Raw genomic sequence first — 22,770 nt, forward strand, 5'->3', positions numbered from 1 at the left:
AGAAGAGGGGATGCAAGCAATGTCAGTCAGATTACACACTGTTTGTAAAAAGAGTAGAAGGTAAAATGGCTGCCCTAATAGTATACGTGGATGACATAATTGTTACTGGTGACTGGAAGGATGAAATTCAAAGTTTGAAGGGCTTCCTTGCCACTCAGTTCGAGGTGAAAGATCTAGGTCCTACCAAATACTTCCTTGGGATTGAGGTTGCCCGATCAAAAAGGGGTATCTTCATCTCTCAAAGGAAATATGTCCTAGATTTTCTTAAGGACACTGGAAAGATTGGGGTTAAACCAGCTGACTCTCCCATTGATCCCAACCATAAGTTAAGTGACAGTCAAGGTGAACCACTTTAGGATGGGAAGCAATTTCAGAGGCTTGTAGGGAGATTGTTGTACCTCTCTATGACTCGTCCAGACATAGCATATGCTGTTGGTGTCCTCAGTCAGTTCATGCATGCACCTAGGTCCACCCACCTTGAAGCAGCAGAGAGAGTACTACGGTATCTTAAGAAGTTCCTGGGTGCTGGTTTATTATTCCAGAAACATGGACACTTGAGGGTTGAAATTTACACAGATGCGGATTGGGCTGGATCTCAAAGTGACAGAAGGTCTACTTGTGGTTACTGCACCTTTGTAGGAGGGAACCTTGTTACTTGGAGGAGTAAGAAGCAAACCGTGGTAGCTAGATCCAGTGCTGAAGCTGAGTACCGTGCAATGGCACACGGAGTAGCCGAAGGTATGTGGATAAAGAATCTATTGGAGAGTTGGGTTTTCCAGTTGGTAAACCCATGACTCTACTCTGTGATAACAAGGCAGCTATCAGTATTGCTGCCAACTCGGTACTACATGATAGAACAAAGCACATTGAAGTTGACAAGCATTTTATCAGAGAGAAAATCATCACAGGCGAAGTATGCACTCCATACATCAGCTCTGAAGACCAACTTGCAGACTTATTTACAAAAGGGCTAAACTATTCTAGACATCAAGGTCTCTGTGACAAGTTGGGCATGATTGATATCTATGCCCCAACTTGAGGGGGAGTGTTAACAGGTGTATTATATGTACTGTACACAGGCTTAGTACCCGCAGGGGTATTTTCGTAATTCTGTATACATTTTGTTATGTACGGCCAGAACAGTATAAATAGAAAGCTTCACTTGACTGAAGCTATGTTTTTGTTGAGGCCTTAACTCAGTTGCCTCTTATTCTTCTTCCTCTTCTCCTTCTTTCTTCTTTTCTCCTTCTTTTCTTCTTCTTCTTGGTCTCCTGCTCAACATGTACAATTTTACATTCTATTTTACAGAGGCCAAGCTCTCCCCCACTCATTCATATTACAACTTTTCTCAGAACAATTGATCCCTTGAAAGTTGAAATCTCTTGCTAGGATAAAGTGTCAGCCATAGAGCTAGCTGACCTTCGAACTCACTCCACTTTCACTATCATAGTCCTTATCAACCATCTGATCTTTTAATTTCGTTTCTATGCTGCCATGCCTTTCTTCCCTTGATGAATCAGCAACACCAATCTGCCCTGAGAAGGCAACTGCATTACTTTGCATCCCCAAACACCCCCACCTGATTGCTCTAGATTCCCCCTACTACTACCATCAAAGTTTATTAACCTTTGTAAGCCTTCTTGTGGGGGATACCTACTCTTTGAACTTTAGGGCTTTCATTATCAGGGTGTCCACTACCTCCTTTCATTTCCTTAGTGTATTGTAAACTGAAAAGGAGGAGAAGATATTTCATGTTTTCACCCATTGAGTCACCCTCACTAAAATACATTCAAGAAGTGCCTCCAAGATTTTATTCTTTCAGAACTCGATAGGAATCTTGCACTGGTGCCATGGAAACTTCTGCAAGACCTCAGCACCGTACTTCCTTTAGTCAAACCAACCTTATATTGGACGACCCAACGACTGACACCTTGGCCTCGGAAGTGGGGGGCATGTGATATGGTCAAATACATCTGGCCAATATGATCTTGACAGATGGCAACATCAGAGGGTAACCTCATCTTTTCATAGGTCTTGTGAGGCATTATGGAGATTTTGCCTCTAAGACTTATTGGCAAGTTCACCTTTGACCATTACGACCTCGATGGGCATTCCACCTTGTTTATTGCTTGGGTATTGGTTTGCTATGTACTATTAGTCCTTAATGTGGCATGCATTCAATGTTAGCCGACATGGGGAAGGCATTACAAACTCCTTCAATATGGCATTCAATAGTGGCTTTGCCTATAAATAGGCCAGGCGGCACCAGGTATCCTCTCTTATGCTCTCACTCTAACTCTCATCCACCTCGATACACCTTGAATCTTCATCTTGCCTCCTCTGACTTGACCACTGGAGTGGTTGCCCTTGGGACCACATCCCGGGGCCTGTGATGTCTTCTTGTGTCTGCAGGTGGGACCACAACCCACTTCAGCTTTGAATTAGCTACTTCCAAATTAGGAGCGAGGGTAAACTGGAAAATTCAGAGCTGAAGTCGGCTGCAGTCCCACTTGTAGACACAAGAAGACATTAGAGGCCCTAGGGTTTGCTCCCATTGGTGGTTACTCCAACAGTCATTTCAGAGGAGGCAAAATGAATAGCTGAGGTGGGTGAGAGTGCTAGAAAGTCAAAATGAGAGCATAAGAGAGGATACTTGGTGCTGCCTGGCCTATTTATAAGCTAAGTCCCTATTGAATGCCATATTGAAGGAGTTTGCAAGGCCTACCCCACGTTGACTGATATTGAATGGTCCCAATGTCTTTCTTTTCTCTTCTTAACACCTCCTTGATAATGTCCCTTTTCCTAACACTTCCTAAACTTCTTACATTCCAATTGATAATCTTCATTTCTATTTCTCATGTTTTTGTTGTGAGCAGAACTGAGAACAAGAGAGAGAAGATTCAGGGGTGTCAAGAATCGTCGAACAACAGTCCCTGAGAAGTTGTGTTTCTAACATAATAGATGATGCGGCGAACAACAGTCTTATGAGGTTGACAAGGGGTAGAAACAAATTGACTAATGACCTGAATAGCATGTGAAATATTAGGACGAGTCATAGTGAGATAGATCAAAGAGCCAACAAGCTGATGGTACAAAGTAGCATCAGGAAGAACTAGGCCTTCAGATTTAGACAACTTGACATTCAGCTCTAGAGGGGTATCAACGTGTTTCTCATCTGTAATTCCATCTAGTTTGAGGAGATCAGAGGCATATTTTTGCTGACAAATGAAATACCCTCGACTACTACAATGGACTTCCAAACCCAAGAAATAAGTAAGAGGGCCCAAGTCCTTCATGTGAAAGGAGTTATGAAGTGAGGACTTCATCTCATAAATGTCATCATAATCATCCCCAGTTAAAAGCACGCCATCAACATACAATAGTAGAATAGTAATACCCTGAGGCCTTCTCCTAACAAAGAGAGAGTAATCAGAGGAACTCTGGCTATACCCAGCTGCAACAACAACATCTCGAAAGCACTCAAACCAAGCCCTGGGTGCCTTCTTCAGACCATATAGGGGTTTCTTTAGGTGACAGACACGTGAAGAATCACTGCAATATCCAGGTGGAGGCTTCATGTAGACTCTCCTTTAGTTGACCATGAAGAAAAGCATTCTTCACGTCTAATTGGTAGATAGTCCAGGAATGAACAACAGATAAGGCTAGAAGAACCCGAACTGTGGTGATCTTAGCAACTGGGGCAAAAGTTTCTTCATAATCAATCCCATATTCCTGACTATATCCTTGGCAACTAACCGAGCTTATATCGATCAAGAGAACCATCTGATTTTAGTTTGATCATGTAGACCCAAAAACTTCCAACAATAGAAGCATCTGGAGGAGCAAGCACAAGATCCCAAGTATCATTCTCATGGAGGGCTTGAATTTCGGCATCCATGGCTTCTTTCCAATGAGGACTTCTAATGGCTTGCTAATAAGAACTAGGAATATTTGTGGAAGAAAGTACAACAGAAAAGGAGCTATGGCTTGAAGGAAAACCATAGCGGTCAGGAGGTCGAGAAAGATGAGTAGAACGACAAAGTGGAAAAGGAGAACTGCCATCTGAAATAGGAGGAGGATCTTGGGGCGAAATGTCACTTACAGGAGGTGCAGAAGGAGGATGCTCTAGACCGGGTGGAAGGAGGGTTGTAGGCGTAGGATCTGGGACACGTGGCCGCTTGCGAGTGAAGACAAACATATCTTTCTCAGTAGAGGAAGTAGGAGAGTTATCTAAATCAAAGTTCTGCAAAACAGAGATAGAAGGAGTAGACAATCTAGCAATTCCAGCAAAGAAGGAAATATGTTCAAGAAACACAACATTCTGTGAAATCCGAATATGACGAATAGCAGGGTCATAACACAAGAATCCTTTGTGGTCAGGACTATATCCCACAAAGGAACACATAGCAGACTAAGCAGTTAGTTTACAACATTCACAAACAGGAAGATGTACTAAACAAAGACAACCAAAAACATGAAGACTGGAGAAGTCTGGGGGATAACCAAAAAGTTTTTGGAAGGAGAAGTGTTGCCAAGAAAAGAAGAAGGAAGATGGTTCATCAAATACACAGCTGTACTGGCTGCTTCTACCCAAAATGAAGTTGGAGCATGGGATTCCTGTAGTAATGTTCGCACAACACTGAGGATATGCCCATTCTTCCATTCAGCTACACCATTCTGTTGAGGAGTGTCTAGAAAGCTGCGTCGAGATTGAATTCCACAACTCCTCAAGTAGGCCTGAAAGTCTCCGTCTCTATATTCTTCCCCTGAATCTGAATGGAGAATACTCACATTACATTTGAAGCGAGTTTTTACCATAGTATGGAATAATTTAAATGTCGCAAAGACCTCTGATTTGTGCCGTAGAAAATAAATCCAAGTGTATCTGGTACAACCATCTATAAACAATACAAAGTATTTGTATCCCAATCGTGAAGTAATAGAAGCAGACCAAACATCACTATGTATTATCTCAAAAGGTTTAGTGGCATGCTCAGAAGTGTGAAGAAAAGGTAAAACATGACTTTTATTTTTGAGAATATAGATGACCCAATCGTTTATGCCATAAATCCCAAACATTATTTCTATAACTCAACAGAGAATCAGACATTGAGGAACTAAGATAAGTCGAGGATGCTCCTGATGGAGACTTTTCGAGTTCTAGCGCAAGCAGACGGCTCAGTCTGCGCCCCTTCCCTTTCACCTTCCTAGTGTACCATAGTTGTCAAGGCAACGAGGTGTCGCCTAGGCGATTAGGCGCTTTTCAAAAAACGCCTCGCCCAAACGCCAACTATGTTAGGTGCATACTTATAGAAATATTTATTAAATAAAAAATAAAAAATATATAATATTTTATTGGTTGTTTTAGTTATTATAATAGAACCTATTGCATGTTATCATGCTTTTGTATTGAGGAAAGTAAAATCAAAGTTAATTTTCGAGGGTTTCACATTGACAATAGAATCGAAGTATCGAACTGAGGAAGATGAGAGAACAACAGCCTCCATCGTTCCCACACAGTTCTCTAAAGTCAAGGTGAGTTAATCCTCCTCCTCCTTCTTCTTCTTCTTCTTCTTCTTCTTCTTCTTTTTAGTTTTGTTCTCTGTTTCCTGGTTTAAAACAGTGGTTATGCCCCATTTTCTCCTCTTCCTTTTTGTATCTTTTCTCCAAGTTTTTTGAATCATTTTATTGGACTAAAACAGTGGCTCCGCCCCCTTCTTTTGTTCTTAAATTTCCTGCATGTTCTCAGCTTTTTTTTTTTTTTTCTCATTATTGGTGTCTGAAACAGGGGCGGAACAGGGGCTCTGCCCCTTCTTTTATGCTTCATATTCTTCTTTTATTTTAATATTTTTTTTACCAGCTTTTATGGGTCTAGAATAGGGGCTCCGCCCCCTTCTTTTTTTCTTAATTTCTTCCATTTTTTCAGCTTTTTTTTTTGTTCTCATCATTGGTTTCTGAAACAGGGGCTCCGTCCCTTCTTTTCTTCTTATATTTTAATATTTTTCACCAGATTTTCTGAGTCTAGAATAGGGGCTCCGCCCCCTACTTTTCTTTTTCATTTTCTTCTTTTATTTTAGTGGTTGTTCCCTATGTATTGTTGATCTAAATTCAAGTTCCATGCACAAAAGTAATTGCAGAATACATAAATCTCAAGAAAACTAGTTCAAAAGGGTAGAAATCCATCGACAACCTTAGTTTTAAACTCCATCGCCTAGGCGAGGGCTAGGCGCCCGCCTAGGCGCCCCATGGTCACCTAGCCTCGCCTGGGCACCTTGAAAATTATGCAGTGTACCGGTCCTGTATCAAGCAACCATCATGAGAAAAGGTGAGAACATTTCCTTCATCAACAAGTTAACCAATAGAAATCAGACTAGTAGTAAGGTTGGGTACTAAGAGGGTTTTTGAGAGAGGGAAGGACATAGTGGATGACAGTTTAAGGGATGAGTCACTACTACCAATAATGCCTAACTTTTCACCTTTGGCAGTAACAATGTGTTTATGGTGAGTCTCAGTAGACGGATTTGGTTGGTTGAGATAGACTCCTGTCATATGATTGGTGGCACCTAAATCTATAATCCAAACATGTGAAGGAGAAGAACAATATCCAGAGAACTTACTAGACAAGCCTCATCAAAAACTGAGTTACCTTCCTCTTCTCAAAATGTTTCTAGAGATATTTCACACATTCTGCTGAGTCCGAGGGATCAATATGGACGAGTTTGTATTCAACCCACAAATCAAGAAAACCTGAATAGTATTCTTGTATCCTTCTATCTCCTTGACTGTAGGCAAATATCTCTGATTCAATTTGATACTGTCTAGTTATATTGGACTGTTGGTAAACTTTCTCCAGATATGAATACATTTCATAGGCTGTTTTTATTCTTCTCATAGGTACAGAAATATGATAATCAATAGAACTAAGAATCCAGGAAACAATCTTGTCATTATCTAGTTTCCATTGTTGTATGGCTTTGACCTCAGTCTCAGTTGGTTTAGTGACAGTCCCATTCAGGTGTCCTTCCAAACCTTTCCCTTCAACATAAAAATCGAAGTGGAATTTCCACATCCTATAATTTTGTCCATTCAGCTTCACAGGAATAATATCCCTTCTGTTTGAATCCATTACAGCATAAAACAACAAAAAGAAGGGTTCGACAATAGTCCAAAAAACTAGTCTAAGCAGCAATCTACTTCTGCTCAAGAGGAGGAAAGGGCGAAACAGTACTACAGTAATCCAGAGAAGTCCAGAGAAGGGTCCGAACAACTTCAGCAAACAAAAAAAATGTTGACAGTCCAAAAAAGGTAAGTTTCAGGACTGTCAAACCAAAGAAGGGACCAAAAACCGTTCAAAAAGGAGATGGAAAAGAGATCCAAGTGACCGGAGGGCAAGAGGGACCTAGGGCGACACCAGATCTAGAGTTATAGGCTGATTGGATCAGCTGAAAGAGAAAAAAGTGTGACGAACCAACCTGCCAGGCGTCTTTTTCAGAAAAAAGGAGGGTTTTTGTGCTGATCGAAACAGCCCTCAAGTAGATCCAGATCAGAATCCAAACAGTACTAGTGGAAGCCTTGAAGAACACTCTTTAATCGTGTGTAGAAACCCAAACTCCCAGGCTGATACAGATGATCTGCTCTGATACCATGTGAGCAGAACTAATAACAAGAGAGCAGATTCAGGGGTGTCAAGAATCGCTGACCCCCACCCCAAAGAGTCCCTTTTATACTAAAAGATATGTACAGTTACAAGAATGCCCTTATAGGGCTGAAAGATAAAAAAAACAAATAAAATAATTAGAGTACTTTACAGGGGCTATACTAATAATGTACATCAAGATATATCTTCACATTCGTACCTTACCCAACTAACTATATCCACTTCCTCTTGTTTTCTTCTCTCATCCTTAAATTCCATATCACCTTCAGCATCCAGAATCAGTTTTCTACTTTGTTCATTTTCCCCTTTCCTTTTTTTCCCCTCCACTTTCTCTAGCATATATTTTTACCTCTCTTGGGTTGTTCACTGGATACCCTATCTTTTTAGCAAATCAAACTTTTTTACCTCTACAGGGTCAAGAAGCAAGAAGGAGAGATGAAAACCCTCCAACAACAGTCCCAATCAGCATAGAACTTGAACAGAAATGAAGAATAGGCTAGGGTGATACCAGATCTGTAGTTTCACTCTGATCTGATAAGGCAATCAAGAGATCTGATGAAAAGAGTGAGAAAACCCTCACATTTTCTACAGAAAATCAGCAAAGAAAGGCTGATTGGAACTGCCCCAAATATGCACTTATAACTTCAGAAGTGGAAACCAAAAGGAGCCTCTCCAGTCCTCTTATGAGGGACTTGAAACACCACATCAAATGTTCTCAGCAAGTCCAGTTGATTGAACCTGCTCTGATACTGTGTCAGAGACAAGTACAAGAGAGAAAATTATATGGAAGGGTATGTCTTGATGTCCACATGCCCAAAAAGAATTGTATTATATACTCTTAGAGTACAAAAGGTGGGAAAGGACAATTTTGTCCTCCATAAGTACAAGAAAGAAGAAAATAAAGAACAATTATAATGTACATAAGATACACAATAAAATGGTGCTCCCACCAAGAGATCAGCCCAACAATTCTCTACATACCTAATCTTGTAGCTTTCCCTTTCATCTCTACTATTTCTTCCCATAATATAAGGTATGCTTGAAACATTATAATACACCCCACCTCTCAAATACCCAGATAGTTTGTTTTCTGGATTTTGAAATGATATATAGGGCCTAATTCTGTATATATCCCCTCACTTCCTTCACATGATTGTCCCCTCTACCTTGTATCTAAAATCCAGACTCACCACTCTCCTTTGGTCCCTTCTCTTGCTGTTGTTGGAAATTAATACTTCTCATCTTCTTCAGTTTATTTCACTAATGTAATTCCTATGGTAATTCTAGTCTGACGATTAATTTGATCAAGTATTAAGGTCTCCCTGTCCCTAACTGATCTAAGAGCCAAACATGGGCACTTGCTCCCAACACCTAGAAGAATTTGGTATTCTATCCCTCTTGCATGAATCCCCATATTTTTAGGAGTTGGCTTCAAAAACCTACCATGGTCATGGAACCAAGATAGAAGTGTACTCCACCTTGAACTGGATTGAAGTCTTATGATCTATGCATAGTCCACCTTGGACCAGCTTAAAATCTTAAGGATCTATGCATATGAAGCTCCTCCCCATTCCTTCCCTATTGCTTTAAAACTTTTAATCAGGCAAATCATGAAGTGGATACATCTGGCTGACATGATTCTCTTGATTCTCCCTATTTGGCTTTTATGGATTTTGGCTACGAGGTGTCATTAAATCAATTCTGGGTGATGCTGATATGTGGACAAATGCCCCTGAGATCTGTCCTGAAATTGATGGAAATGAAACAGTGAAGAAGACAAAGAATTAGTGTCTTTGGAGAAAAGTCGGGGGTTATCATACTTTCATGGGTAGTAAGCACTTTGCATTCATACTTAGTGGAGGCCTCACAAGGGAGGAGAGTGGGACAGTATTGAAGCCAATGGCAATGTGGATAACTCGACCGGGTTAATTGCAAGAATGAGTACGTCCATAAGATAAAACAATTATTTTTGTCAAACAGATACCTGTAGTGAAGGTTATGGATATTTAGTTCAGGACTACATCTTTAGGCATTCTCTTTCCAAGAAGAGATGCTTCACTAAATTTGTCTTTAGAGAACTGGAAGAGCCAGAGAAAAATTTTGCCATTTTGGATTGGAAGAAACCATTGTGTTGACTGTAGGGAAATATGAGGATGAGAATGATAGGATAATTGAACTTTTTCCCTAGAAAATTTCATAATTTGGGACATAGTGGAATCTCAGGTGGCAAAGGAAGATGTTATTTACAGCTGTAGGTTAAAGTGGGACAGGATCTATTTTGGAAAGATCACTGGAGAAGGATTTAGTGGAAGATTTCTTTGTGAACGGTTGAGTTGGGCTGATTTCAAGTTATTGGGCCCAGTCATTTATTTTTTATTTTTAAGTTTTAAAGTTAGGAAGTTATTGGGCTTTAGGCCCATTGGTTTATGTTTTTAAGTTGTGACTGTTCAGCTACTTAAAGTAGCCGCCCTACTAAGGGCATTCTTGTAATCTTTCATTATTTATTTTAAGTATTTAATTCAAAGAGGGGTTGGCAGCCAGATCTATTCAATTCTGGCTTCATCCCACTTTCTTTTCTTCTTCTCTCTTTCTCTCTTGCTGAAACCTTTCAGTGTCTTCTACTTTTCTTCACAAAGTATACATCAGAATTAGTTATCAGCAACTTCTACTTGGTATTAGAGCAGGCCGAAGGCTTCTTGAGCTGCTCTATCATGCAGCCCTAGATCGGCTGACTGCATGGTGATTTGAGAGGCTGATCGAAGATCTCAGGTAAGCCCAGTTTTTGGATTTTTTGGTGGATCTGTTTTGCCCTATAGCTGGGCTAGGGTTTCCCATCAAATTCAAGAAGAATTGAAGAAAGAGGGAGAGTCTTGTTTTTGTAGGACACTTCAATTTTGACCTAGCAAGTGGTGCCCTAATTTTTTAGGGTTCCTTGGAGTTTTCTGAAGAGGGCGGTTCAAATCCTACCTTTTTTGGAGGTCTCTAGAGAGAACGACTGCCTCTTCTCTCTCTTCTCCTGTCCCGCAGAAAACAAACCCGAGAGTGAAATGGGACCAGTGGAAGGAGGTGTCGGAGACCTTTTCAGGGTTGGGACCATCACTACAGTTAAGTTAGATGGTACAAACTATTTAGAATGGTCACAATCTGCAAAGATGGCCATTGGTGCTTGTTGATAGGTGTATTATATGTACTGTACACAAGTTTAGTACCAGCAGGGGTATTTTTTGTAATTTTGCAGACCTATTGTGTTGTACGGCCAGTATAGTATAAATGCAATGCTTCACTCGACTGAAGCAGTACTTTTGAGGCCTCATCTCAGTTGCCTCTTCTTTTCTTCTTCTTCTTCTTCCTTCTTCCTTCTTCTCCTTCTTCTCCTGCTCAACATGGTATCAGAGCAGGACTGTCCAGGCCTGGAAAACAACCAGCTGAGGTCTCTCTCCACTGCTGCGTAGAAGCTTAGTCCTGATGTTCGAAGACAAGGAAGAGGAAGCATTCTCTAGTGCTGCTGCTAGTCTCCACTGCCGAGTAGGGTTCTGCTACAAGAAAGCTGACTGTTCAACTTCCTAGCGCAGAAAAGGGTTCTGCTACAAGTTTTTCTTCTTCTTCCTTCATCCTTCAGCCTTAGGTGCTGGTAACTGGAGTTGCTCGGCTAAGAAGATTGTAGAAAACCATCCTAGATGTACGAAGGAAGGTTATGATTTGAAGAGAAGTTTGAGTCCATGACTGTACTACCTATTCACAGTTCGGGTGACCTAGCTGAGAAGCTATGTTAAAGTTGTAAAACTATAGGTCATTCAGAGCTGGTTACACTGCAAGTGCAGTTCGTATATTGTTTTGTGGACTCCTACACAGTGTAGGTCATACAACCTAGTACTGTGGCTGCAATGTTTGTGCTTGGTTCCTTGTGAAACCGAAAATTTGCAAGTGCCTAGTTGTGGACTGTAGCAGCTCTGTAAGGCAGTGTGCCTTTGGTTTGTGTACATCTAAACCTAGAATCATGAATAGTGAAGATTCAGCTACATCTGGAATCTCCACAATGCTGAATGGAATGAGTGGAAATAGTGATCTATCCTTCCCTATGGCTGTTGTTCCTCTTGATGGTTATGTCTTAGCTTTTGATCTCCATGCAACCGCAAATAAGGAAGAACTTCATGTGGGCTGAAACTGCAAATGAGATTTGGGAACAGGCAAAATCCACATATTCTGAACTTCGACACTATTTCAAGATTTATCAACTGCAAACAGCTTCATCTACTTGTAAACAGGGGGAGAGGAGTTTATCAGTTTATTACTCTGACTTGACAATTGTTTGGAAGGAGTTGGACCATTACCAGAATATTGATTGGAAGTGTGATGAAGATGCAAAATTGTACAAGAAACTTGTCTCACAGCAAAGGGTGTTTGCCTTTTTACATGGTCTCAATCCTATCTATGAATCCATCAGAGTACAAATTCTAAGTTTTAAGGATCTTCCTTCAATTCAGGAGGTCTATGCTCTTGTCCAGTCTGAAGAGAGCAGAAGAAACTTGATGAACAACACCGGAGGGGATGCAATTGTGTTGGTGGCAAAGGGGGGTTCCTCTACTAGTGGTGGTCCTTCTTCCAAGAGAGGGGATCTTCAGAAAAAAGCAGAAGATAAGGAAAAATTGTGGTGCACTAATTGTCAGAAGCACCGGCACACCAAAGATACTTGTTGGGATCTCCATGGGAAACCAAAGTGGGCTCAAGATTTACCTAAGAAGCAAGGCTCAGATGTAAGTAGAAGACTCGGGCAACAAGGTACCAAGAAACACCACATGGCCAATATGGTTACTCGGGAGAATAAGCCCTCCACTTCTACTGTGACTCAAACACCACATGGCCAACATAGCTACTCTGGATCTGACCCAAGGGAGGATATTGTAAACTCCTTCTGTGACCATTTGGATCTTTGTGGTAGAGCTATTCGCCAGGTGGATGCTCCTTCCACCACCTCTTTTGCATCCACATCAGGTAATCCTGCCACAACTTTCCATGTTGCTTCTCACATCAGGTAATCCTGCCACAACATCCACATTAGGTAATCCTGCCACAGCTTTCTGGGTATGTTAGACAGTTTTGTATGTCCTTAGCTTCAATATGATTTGATGTACTTTTGACATTTAGTGCAAATAAATAAAGTGCCTGTTTGATTCATGTTTGGTATAATTCTGTGTAAGACCCTAAAACTGGACTCTTATTGAGGCTTGTGTTAGTTTTAAATGTTCACAGCCATTGGATAAGTCTGGGGAGATTTATCCTGCCAAGGTTGATACTGGTGTGCCACCAAGTGTTGGGATGGTCTGTCTCGTTCACCAGGGTAAGACCCAAGGCACATGTAGTATGGGATTACTCGAATCCTTGAACCGGACCAGATTTCCAGTATTGCCCTAGACCTTGGAGACAGATGGGCAAAACTGGAAAGTTACACCTGACCCCTAGACTCGATTATGACACTTCACTAGGTGTCGGATCGGGCTGTCTTTGATATGCCAATCAGTGGGTTCCTTAGCGGGGATCAAAACTTGGGTATGTTGGGACAGTCTGAGAATTCATCTGAGTGGGTGATCATAGTGACAGGATCAGCCCCTTTGTCGGACAAAGGTAATGATCGGGAATGCACTCTCTCTGATGGAAACCAAACTGCCGGCAGTTGATTTCAATCGTTGGAATTTTGTTTTGCAAAATTAATATATATATATATATATATATATATATATATATATATTTGTACGGTTTCAAAATGTTTGCAAATGGTTTTAATTCCCAGGATCCTTGTGAGTAGAGAGTGCGGCACTGTTCATTGCAGCCGAGGGAGAGGTCCTCTCTTGTCGGGCAATGCTTGATCATTAAGGGCTGAGAGGTTAAGTGTAAGACCATTTAGGATAGTACCTGATGGGTTAATCTTGCACCTGCCCACAGTCCCTGGGTTTTTATAAGATGGTTTGGCCCAGGGACCACTTAATGTAAGTGTTGGGCCCATAGGGTCCATGTGATGGGCTCAGGGGTTTACTAAGCTTTTCAGTGAATTCGACTGGGCCTTGTAATAAAGGCTGGGCCAAACCCATGTGGCTGGTGTGTAGATCAATGCTTGGGTCCCACGCCATATAAAGAAGCCCAACTGGGCAGCAGATTGGAAACTAGTTAAGCACTAAACACTTAATGGGCCAAAAGCCCATTTCGAGCTGGGCTGACATGATCACCCATTTATGGGGCGAATCTGGGATTGAAGTTAGCAGAAGGATTGGGCCTTTAACCTTATCCACTCTGGGAGACCAAATTCAAATTAGATTTGAATCTGGTAACCTCCTGATAAGATCAGGAGTAAGCTAACCTAATCTGTAGATAGGATTAAGATCATCCCCTATCCAAATACTGATTTGGATTGGGATAACTCCTAATTAGGAGGTTTCTTAATCAAGAAGAAAGGAGGAGAAACCCTAAGGGAAAACAATCAGATTTTGAACCTAGGGTTGTGTGCAGGAAATCATCCTGCAAATTGAGATTAGATCTCATACACATTCTAGAAAGAAGAGAAACAATTCAGCCATCTTCGTCCCAGGAGTTCTCCTCCAGCCGCCGCCATTCTTTCTTACAAGATTCGATCTTTGAAGAAGAAAGAAATCAAGAAATTGGTTCTTGACATCAGTTTTGCAGAAAAGACTGAAAAGATTTGGTGCTCAGAGTTTCCAGTGGATTCTTGCAAAGGATTCAGCGTGTAGGATGCACCCTGCTGGTTCCGTTCCACATACAACTGTGTCATCTTCAGCAGGAGCGGATCTTGGTATCCTCTTTGGGCGTGAACACCAACTTTGGGAGATACTGCATCTCTGGATCAGGTATAATTCCTTCCATCCCTTTTGGTTCAGATCTGGTTCGATTATGGTTCAAGTAGGATCCTTGAATATTGTATTCTTAAATTAGGGAATATGATTCCCAGTTGGAAGAAGGTAGCAAAATTTTTTGAAATTCGCCCACCCATTCCGCAACCTTCTTGGCGTCCATTAGATGGATCCTACCATTCTTTCACATGGATCATTGATTCTGGAGCGTCAAAACACATGACCCCTCCTTACTTGGTGGGCCCCACAACCCTGAAAAGGGATGCGTACGGAAACCCTAGCCGATTAAGGCCCCCCAGAAATCTGACTTTATAAAAGTCAGTGGGAGCCACTCTAGTTTGACCTAAATTAGAACTAGGGCGTAATTTTGTTCCCTCCAGCAAATATGAGTGCATATGATAGGGAGATCCATATGGACTCTCTAAAGGCCTTCCGTCATTAGCACAATGATGGGTCCTTCAGTAATGAGGAAACGCACCATAAAATTGGGCTATCCATTTGCTGTTGGGTCTGTCAGAGTGTTTCATAAGATGATAGGGGCGTCATAGACCGACGTGGGAGAGGCTTCATCAGAAAATGGGAACTCTTTCACGGTACCTTGGCGTAACCTGAATATGATGGGTGAGCACTCACTGGATAGAAAGGTTTACCTGAAAACGGCTCTGAACCTTGTCTGACAGAGGCCAAAGGGAAACTCATAGGATGAGTGGATATGATCCGTCACAGAAAGGTGGTGGGGTTATGCAGTTGGAACAGTTGGCCTCACGCACCCTATGTGATTCCCACATTTCCAGAGACATTTCGTCGTCTCCGTCACTGAGATTCGAGAGAAATCTCAAAGATGAACAAATGGGAATGGAACATAGATTAAAAACCATATCTATGTAGGTAACATGAATCAAACTAAGGTTGTGGACTAACGTCTTTGCTGTTTTATCAGAAAATGGCAACGGTCAATTCGAAAAGCTTCTAGACGACAACAAGCTTAAGGGCCCAAACTATGCCGAGTGGTACAGAAATCTTATGCTGGTCCTAACTTCCGAAAAGTTAGATAAGGTGGTGAAAAATCTTGCCCCGGAGCGTCTGGGTGATAGGGCTTCTGAGGCCCGTAGGAGGGACTACCATGATTGGGAGGATAAGAACTCCCTAGCCCGCTGCTATGTCATTGCTTCACTAGACAACTCAATACAGAGGCAGTTCGATCAGATCGAACTAGCCAAGGACATATTGGATAGTCTAAAGACAATGTATGAAGAGCAGAACCGTTCTACTCGACAGAAGGTCTTGAAACTGTTCATGACTGCGCAGATGTCCAAAGGGCAAAAAGTTCATGACCATTGTCTTCGGATGATGGGCTACATTAACGAACTCGAAGCCCTTGGATCTGGGCTAGATCTTGGCACACAAGTAGATGCCATCCTGAATTCTTTGCCCTCTTCCTTCAATGCGTTCACAATGAACTACAACATGAATAAGCTGAATGTCAGCGTCCAGGAACTCAGCAATATGTTGTAGAGGGCCGAGGATCTACTCAAGAAGGATGAGCCTGTGGTTATGCTTGCTGAAGCTAATAAATTGGGCAAGAAAAAGAGAAAGGCAAAGAAGCTTCAGAAGAAAGCTGCCAAGCCTAAGAAGCAAACCGTGGTAGCTAGATCTCAAAGTGACAGAAACATGGACACTTGAGGGTTGAAATTTAAACAGATGCGGATTGGGCTGGATCTCAAAGTGACAGAAGGTCTACTAGTGGTTACTGCACCTTTGTAGGAGGGAACCTTGTTACTTGGAGGAGTAAGAAGCAAACCGTGGTAGCTAGATCCAGTGTTGAAGCTAAGTATCGTGCAATGGCACACGGAGTAGCCAAAGGTATGTGGATAAAGAATTTATTGGGAGAGTTGGGTTTTCCAGTTGATAAACCCATGACTCTACTCTATGACAACAAGGCAGCTATAAGTATCGCTGCCAACCCGGTACTACATGATAGAACAAAGCACATTGAAGTTGACAAGCACTTTATCAGAGAGAAAATCATCACAGGCGAAGTATGCACTCCATACATCAGCTCTGAAGACCAACTAGCAGACATCTTTACAAAAGGGCTAAACCATTCCAGACACCAAGGTCTCTGTGACAAGTTGGGTATGATTGATATCTATGCCCCAACTTGAGGGGGAGTGTTGATAGGTGTATTATATGTACTGTACACAGGTTTAGTACCCGCAGGGGTATTTTTTGTAATTTTGCAGACCTATTGTGTTGTACGACCAGTATAGTATAAATGCAATGCTTCACTCGACTGAAGCAGTACTTTTGAGGCCTCATTTCAGTTGCCTCTTCTTTTCTTCTTCTTCTTCCTTCCTCCTTCCTTCTCCTTCTCCTGCTCAACAGTGCTCGTGGGAAGTTGGGGTATATCACTGGTGAGGAAGTGAAACCCGAGACTAACAGCTCCCGGTGGGTACATGAAAATTATATAGTAATGACTTGGTTGTGTAATTCGATACTGCCCCATATAAGTAAAAATTTTTTCGTGGGCAAATACAACTAAGGAAATATGGGATGGGGTTGTAGAAACCTACTCACAGAGTGAAAATGTTGCTAGGACCTATTAGTTGAGGAGTCAGATTATTGCTACCAAGCAGGGAGATAGACCTATTGCTATTTATTTTTTGGCCCTTAAAACCCTGTGGCAGGAGATTGACCATCTGGGGATAGTTGTTTGGGAAACCACTAAGGATGTAGCTGCCTACCAGAAGCTCTTAGAGAAGTATAGAGTCTTTGAATTTCTTGCTGGTCTTAATCCCGAATATGATGTTGCAAGGCAACATATCCTCTCCAGGGTAGTGTTACTCTTTCTCAGGCATATGCCTTTGTACCAGGGGAAGAGAGTAGGAGGAATGTGATGATAAAGAATTCTGGTTTTGAACAATTAGCCATGGTCAGTACTATGAAACCTAAACAGAGTGGAGACCGGGGTGGCAGTGAAATCAGGAAGGAAGATAAGAAGGATTTGATTTGTGATTACTGTAAGAAGCCTAAACACACAAGAGATACCTGTTGGAAGCTTCATCCTCATCTTGTGCCGAATAGACTTAAAAGCAAGAAGGGAAATGCTAATATGGCAGTCATTGGTGACATACCTGGCCCCCCTACTATAGCTACTTTGGAGTCTGTTACAGCTGCTGCAGTGAGGGCCGAACTTGAGAGATATGGGTAGTTCCTAAATCAGCGAGATACAGTCTGCCCTAATCTAGTAACAGGTGGACAGCTAGGTACAAGTGGTTTTGGTGGAGGACATTCTACTTCCTTTGCTCATACAAGTAGTTCACATTCAACTACAAATTATGTTTCTACTACAGGTAAGGAGGGACCTCTTTGGATTATAGATCCTGGAGCCTCAGAGCACATGACCCATAGTTCCACTAATTTTTCTTCTTACCAACTCTGTTCTGGCAGAGACAGAGTCTCCACAGCCGATGGATCTCATGTTCCCATTGCTACGAAGGGGTTTGTCAAGATTACTGATTCCACTTCCCTACCCTCTGTCCTTCATTGTGTTTTGCAAGATCTGGATTCAAAGAGGATGATTGGGAGTGGTCGTGAAGTGAATGAAATCTACCTCCTGGATGCGCTTCCTCATCATTAGGGTCATCATGTTAGTAGGGATATTGAGTCAGAGTCTATGAATCAGATTATGCTTTGGCATAATTGTTTGGGTCATTTGTCTTTTTCTTCTTTGCATTTCTTATTTCTAAAGCTATTTGAGTCTGTTAATTTGTCCAATTTAGAGTGTGAAGGTTGTCAGCTTGGAAAACATTGTAGACATTCCTTTAAAACTAGTAATAAAAGTTGTTCATCTTCTTTTGATGTTATTCATTCTGATGTGTGGGGACCATACCATGTTCCTTCTATGGGTGGCTATCGATATTTCCTTTTATTTGTGGATGATTTTTCTCATTATTCTTGGATTTACTTAATGAGATCTCATGATGAGGTACCATCCTTGGTTCGGCAATTTCATCAGATGGTGCTAACACAGTTTGGGGAATGAGTGAAGGTGTTCAGATCAGACAATGCCAGGGAATATTTTGAAAGGAACCTTGCTTTGTATCTGTTAGAGTATGGAGTTATCCATCAGAGCAGTTGTTCTTACAATCCACAGTAGAATGGTGTTGCAAAGAAGAAGAACAGACACATTGTTGAAATTGCAAGAAGCATGATGATCACATCTACTGTTCCAGTTCAGTTTTGGGGTGATGTAGTTTTCACAACAGTCTTCCTGATTAATAGGGTGCCCTCTTGTATACTTGGATTTAGCACCCCATTCAGCCTCCTTTTTCCTAAGGGGGAGATGTTCCACATTCCTCTCAAGGTGTTTGGGTGTGTTTGCTTTGCACATGTTCTTGGTCCTCACCGCTCGAAGCTCGATCCAAAGGCAAAGAAGTGTGCTTATCTTGGTTATGCAGAAAATCAGAAAGGGTACTGCTGCTATGATCTAGTCTCTGGGAGTCGGTATGTTACTATGGATGTCACCTTTTTTGAGTCCACATCCTTTTTCTCAAAGGATCCTTCTCAGGGGGAGTGTTTTGGGGAAGTAAGTGAGCCATCTATTCCTCTTCCAGTTCCAGTTCTTGTGTCCACTCCTGTGCCTGATCCTCCTATATCACCTATCTTACCACCTCCCTTGCGTCCTACTTCTCAGTGTTATTCACGACAGCGACTTCATGGGGAGGTTGATTCCACTGTAGAAGAACTCACATCACTTCCTATCGGTTCCTTGGAGACTCCAAATTCAGTTGACATGGATTCAGGTATTCCTCTTGATCCCTCTAATGTTTCAGTTGTTATTGATTCTACTAATCCCATTACAGATGACTTGGACCTTCCTATTGCACTCAGAAAAGGGAAGAGAAAGTGTACTACTCATTGTATTTCACAGTACCTATCCTACAGTGGATTTTCTTCTTCCTTTCGTGCTTTCCATTCTTCTCTTGGACTCTGTGTCTATACCCAAGGGTGTCAGTGAGGCTCTCTCCAAACCTGAGTGGAAGATAGCTATGCAGGAAGAGATGGAAGCCTTAATTAAGAATCAAACATGGGAGATTGTGGATCTACCAGAGGGCAAGGAGACTGTTGGATGCAGATGGGTTTATACAGCTAAATACAAGGTAGATGGAAGTATAGAAAGGTATAAGGCCAGACTGGTTGCAAAAGGGTACACCCAAACCTATGGCATTGATTACTTAGAGACCTTTGCACCAGTTGCAAAGATGACTTCCGTTCGGATCCTTCTCTCTCTCGCTGCCACATACTCTTGGCCCCTGTTTCAATTTGATGTAAAAAATGCTCTTTTGAATGGAGATTTTCAAGAAGTGTATATGGATCTTCTTGTTGGTTTCTATAGTGATGCTGAAAAGGGGAAGGTATGCAGACTGAATAAGTCACTTTATGGTTTAAAACAGTCTCCTAGAGCATGGTTGACAGGTTCAAGAAGGCCTTGACTGCTTTTGGCTACACTCAGACTCAACCAGACCATACTTTATTTGTGAAGTGGAGGGGTCCCTGGTCAGTCCTGATTGTTTATGTGGATGATATTGTTGTCACAGTAAATGACCTAAGTGAGATTGACAGTTTGAAGAAGAATCTACACAGAGCATTTGAAATTAAGGATCTTGGGGAGCTGAGGTATTTCTTGGGCGTTGAGGTTGCAAGATCAAAACATGGAATTTTTATTTCTCAGAGGAAGTATGTTCTGGACCTTTTGCAAGAAACAGGGAAGCTTGGAACAAAGGCAGCCAGTACTCCTATTGATCAGAATCACAGAATTAATGCATCAGAAGGTGAGCTGGTAAAGGACATTGGGAGATATTAGAGACTTGTGGGGCGACTGCTATATTTATATATGAAAAGACCAGATATCTCCTATGCAGTGAGTGTGGCGAGTCAATACATGCATGCCCCATGAGTCCAGCATTGGGAGGCTGTTGACAGGATTCTTGCTTATCTGAAGGGACACCTAGGCAGAGGCATACTATTTGCTGACCATGGACAATTGAAGCTAGAGGTTTATATAGATGTTGATTGGGCAGGATGCCTTGATGACAGGAGGTCTACATCGGGAGTTTGCACTCTTGTTGGGGGTAATCTAGTCCCGTGGAAAAGTAAGAAACAGACAGTTGTGGTAAGATCAAGTGCAGAAGCTGAATACAGAGCCATGGCACATGGAGTTTCAGAGCTTCTCTGGATCCGCTCCTTGTTAGGAGAGATTAGTGTTGAAGTAGAAGAACCTATGATGATGTACTGTGATAATTAGGCAGCAATTAACATTGCCCACAACCCAGTTCAGCATGATAGGACAAAGGAAATTGAAGTAGATAGACATTTCATAAGAGAAAGGGTGACTTCAGGGGAAGTTTGTCTTCCATACATTGCTTCTGATTTGCAGCTTGCTGATGTTCTCACAAAAGGTGTTGCAAGGAACAAGCTGGAGCATGATCTACGCAAGTTGGAAATGTGTGACATTTACTCCCAACTTGAGGGGGAGTGTTGAGTTGGGCCGGTTTCAAGTTATTGGGCCCAGTCATTTATTTTTTATTTTTAAGTTGTTAAGTTAGGAAGTTATTGGGCTTTAGGCCCATTAGTTTATGTTTTTAAGTTGTGACTGTTCAGCTACTTAAAGTAGCCGCCCTACTAAGGGCATTCTTGTAATCTTTCATTATTTTATTTTAAGTATATAATTCAAAGAGGGGTTGGCGGCCAGATCTATTCAATTCTGGCTTCATCCCACTCTCTTTTCTTCTTCTCTCTCTTTCTCTCTTGCTGAAACCTTTCAGTGTCTTCTACTTTTCTTCACAAAGTATACATCAGAGTTAGTTGTCAGCAACTTCTACTTGAACAATAACATTCTAGAGCAAAAAAGTGAAACATAATGAATTCTAAAGTTAAAAAAAAAACGAAGGAAAGGTGCAAGTTAGATTAGATTTGTCTTAATATTTAATAAGACTTGTCTTCCTTTTTATCCACCATTTGATTTGTATTTTCTTATTTTCTCTCAATCATTGATGAGTATTTGATTAGTTTACTTTGGGATGCAGATTTCCTCAAAACGGGATATTGTAAATATCCTTGTTCATGAGGGGTTCTCTAAAGATGTGTCACAGGTTTGTTTAATCTCTGAAGATTTATCTTGTAAAAAGTTTATTTGCTTTTGCATTACAACAAGATTGTTCAGGAAGAATTTTCTCATTTACTATGTTCCATTTAAATCGTGTGCTTTCTTACTCTTGTTTTCTGTTTCAGTGGGTGGTAACTAATCTTCGCCAGACCAGCACTGATGCTTCATCATTATCTGGCTTCTCATGGATATTTGACCTCAATGGCATTGCAGAGATGTATAAATCATATGAAGAAACAAATTTATGGTATTTCTGTTCAGCAAATCATGTTTCACTTTTCACTTTGTGTTTTCTTTTTTCCTGTATGATTATTTTCTGCTTCCTTTTCCCTGATGTTTGACTGGAAAATATTTCCTGTATCATTTTCCACTAATTTTTGAAATTCAAGTTGCCAGGCATGTTTAATCTAGTTTAAATGCTTGCAGGAAAGTTGTGGAAGATGTGCCTCAAGGTGTTCATGTCAATTTCTTGAAAGCAGAAAGAAGCTTGCATAGGTGGGCTCTTGAAGATCTCCAAAGGATCCATGCTGCTGAGGAGTTGGCTGCTAATGAGGGAGGTGGTGTTGAGATGCATGTCCTAGAAGATGCAGGGCACTGGGTATGTAGCTTTCTCAGTTTAAAATTGTATATTTTTCAGGCTGACTATTTAATAAAAAGCCTCTTCGAGTAAAATTTTTCAGCATGAACCAGGGCCTTAGGTTTAAAGTATTGATACAGAAATAAGCTGATACTTTATGGTTTTTTGATATTATGGATATGTGCCATGGGTCAAATCGCCAAAACTCGTATATATCCCACTCATATCCACCTTATTTACCAATACTCAAGGTATTGGTCTTTATCTCTGAATATGGACAGATAATTGGAAAATATTGGCTGATATGTTACAATTTTTTAACAAAATCTATCCAATGATAGGGTTTAATTTGTCTAGTTATAGTTTGTTTATGTTTAAAATTTCAGAGTCATTGCATAAGTAGGATTAGAGTTATTGAGTCTTCTTTGAATTGAAATTGGATTTGATTGCTTAATTGAGTCCTACTAGGATTATTAAGTCTTTGAAAGTTTGACTCCTAAGACTATTA

At 41.2% G+C, this 22,770-nt stretch overlaps 1 protein-coding gene across 6 annotated transcripts in view; it reads left to right on the forward strand.

Annotated features, from left to right (window-relative positions):
• The window catches only part of LOC104589179 (alpha/beta-Hydrolases superfamily protein), a 104,713-nt gene that overhangs the window by 53,910 nt on the left and 28,033 nt on the right, over positions 1-22,770 (forward strand). For 5 of the 6 annotated variants that reach the window (XR_016075971.1, XR_016075969.1, XR_016075970.1 and 2 more), the window contains 3 exons: positions 21,606-21,671; positions 21,811-21,932; positions 22,112-22,283. Coding sequence is in view for 3 of the 6 variants with exons in the window: in XM_088887198.1 (XP_088743324.1) it covers positions 21,606-21,671; positions 21,811-21,932; positions 22,112-22,283 (360 nt within the window). In the remaining 3 variants the exon portion in view is untranslated. The remainder of the gene's footprint in view (positions 1-21,605; positions 21,672-21,810; positions 21,933-22,111; positions 22,284-22,770) is intronic. The other variant, XM_088887200.1, reaches the window with a different exon arrangement.

The sequence above is a fragment of the Nelumbo nucifera genome, chromosome 5, assembly GCF_055504915.1.
Source record: "Nelumbo nucifera cultivar China Antique chromosome 5, China Antique-T2T, whole genome shotgun sequence".
NCBI lineage: Eukaryota > Viridiplantae > Streptophyta > Magnoliopsida > Proteales > Nelumbonaceae > Nelumbo > Nelumbo nucifera.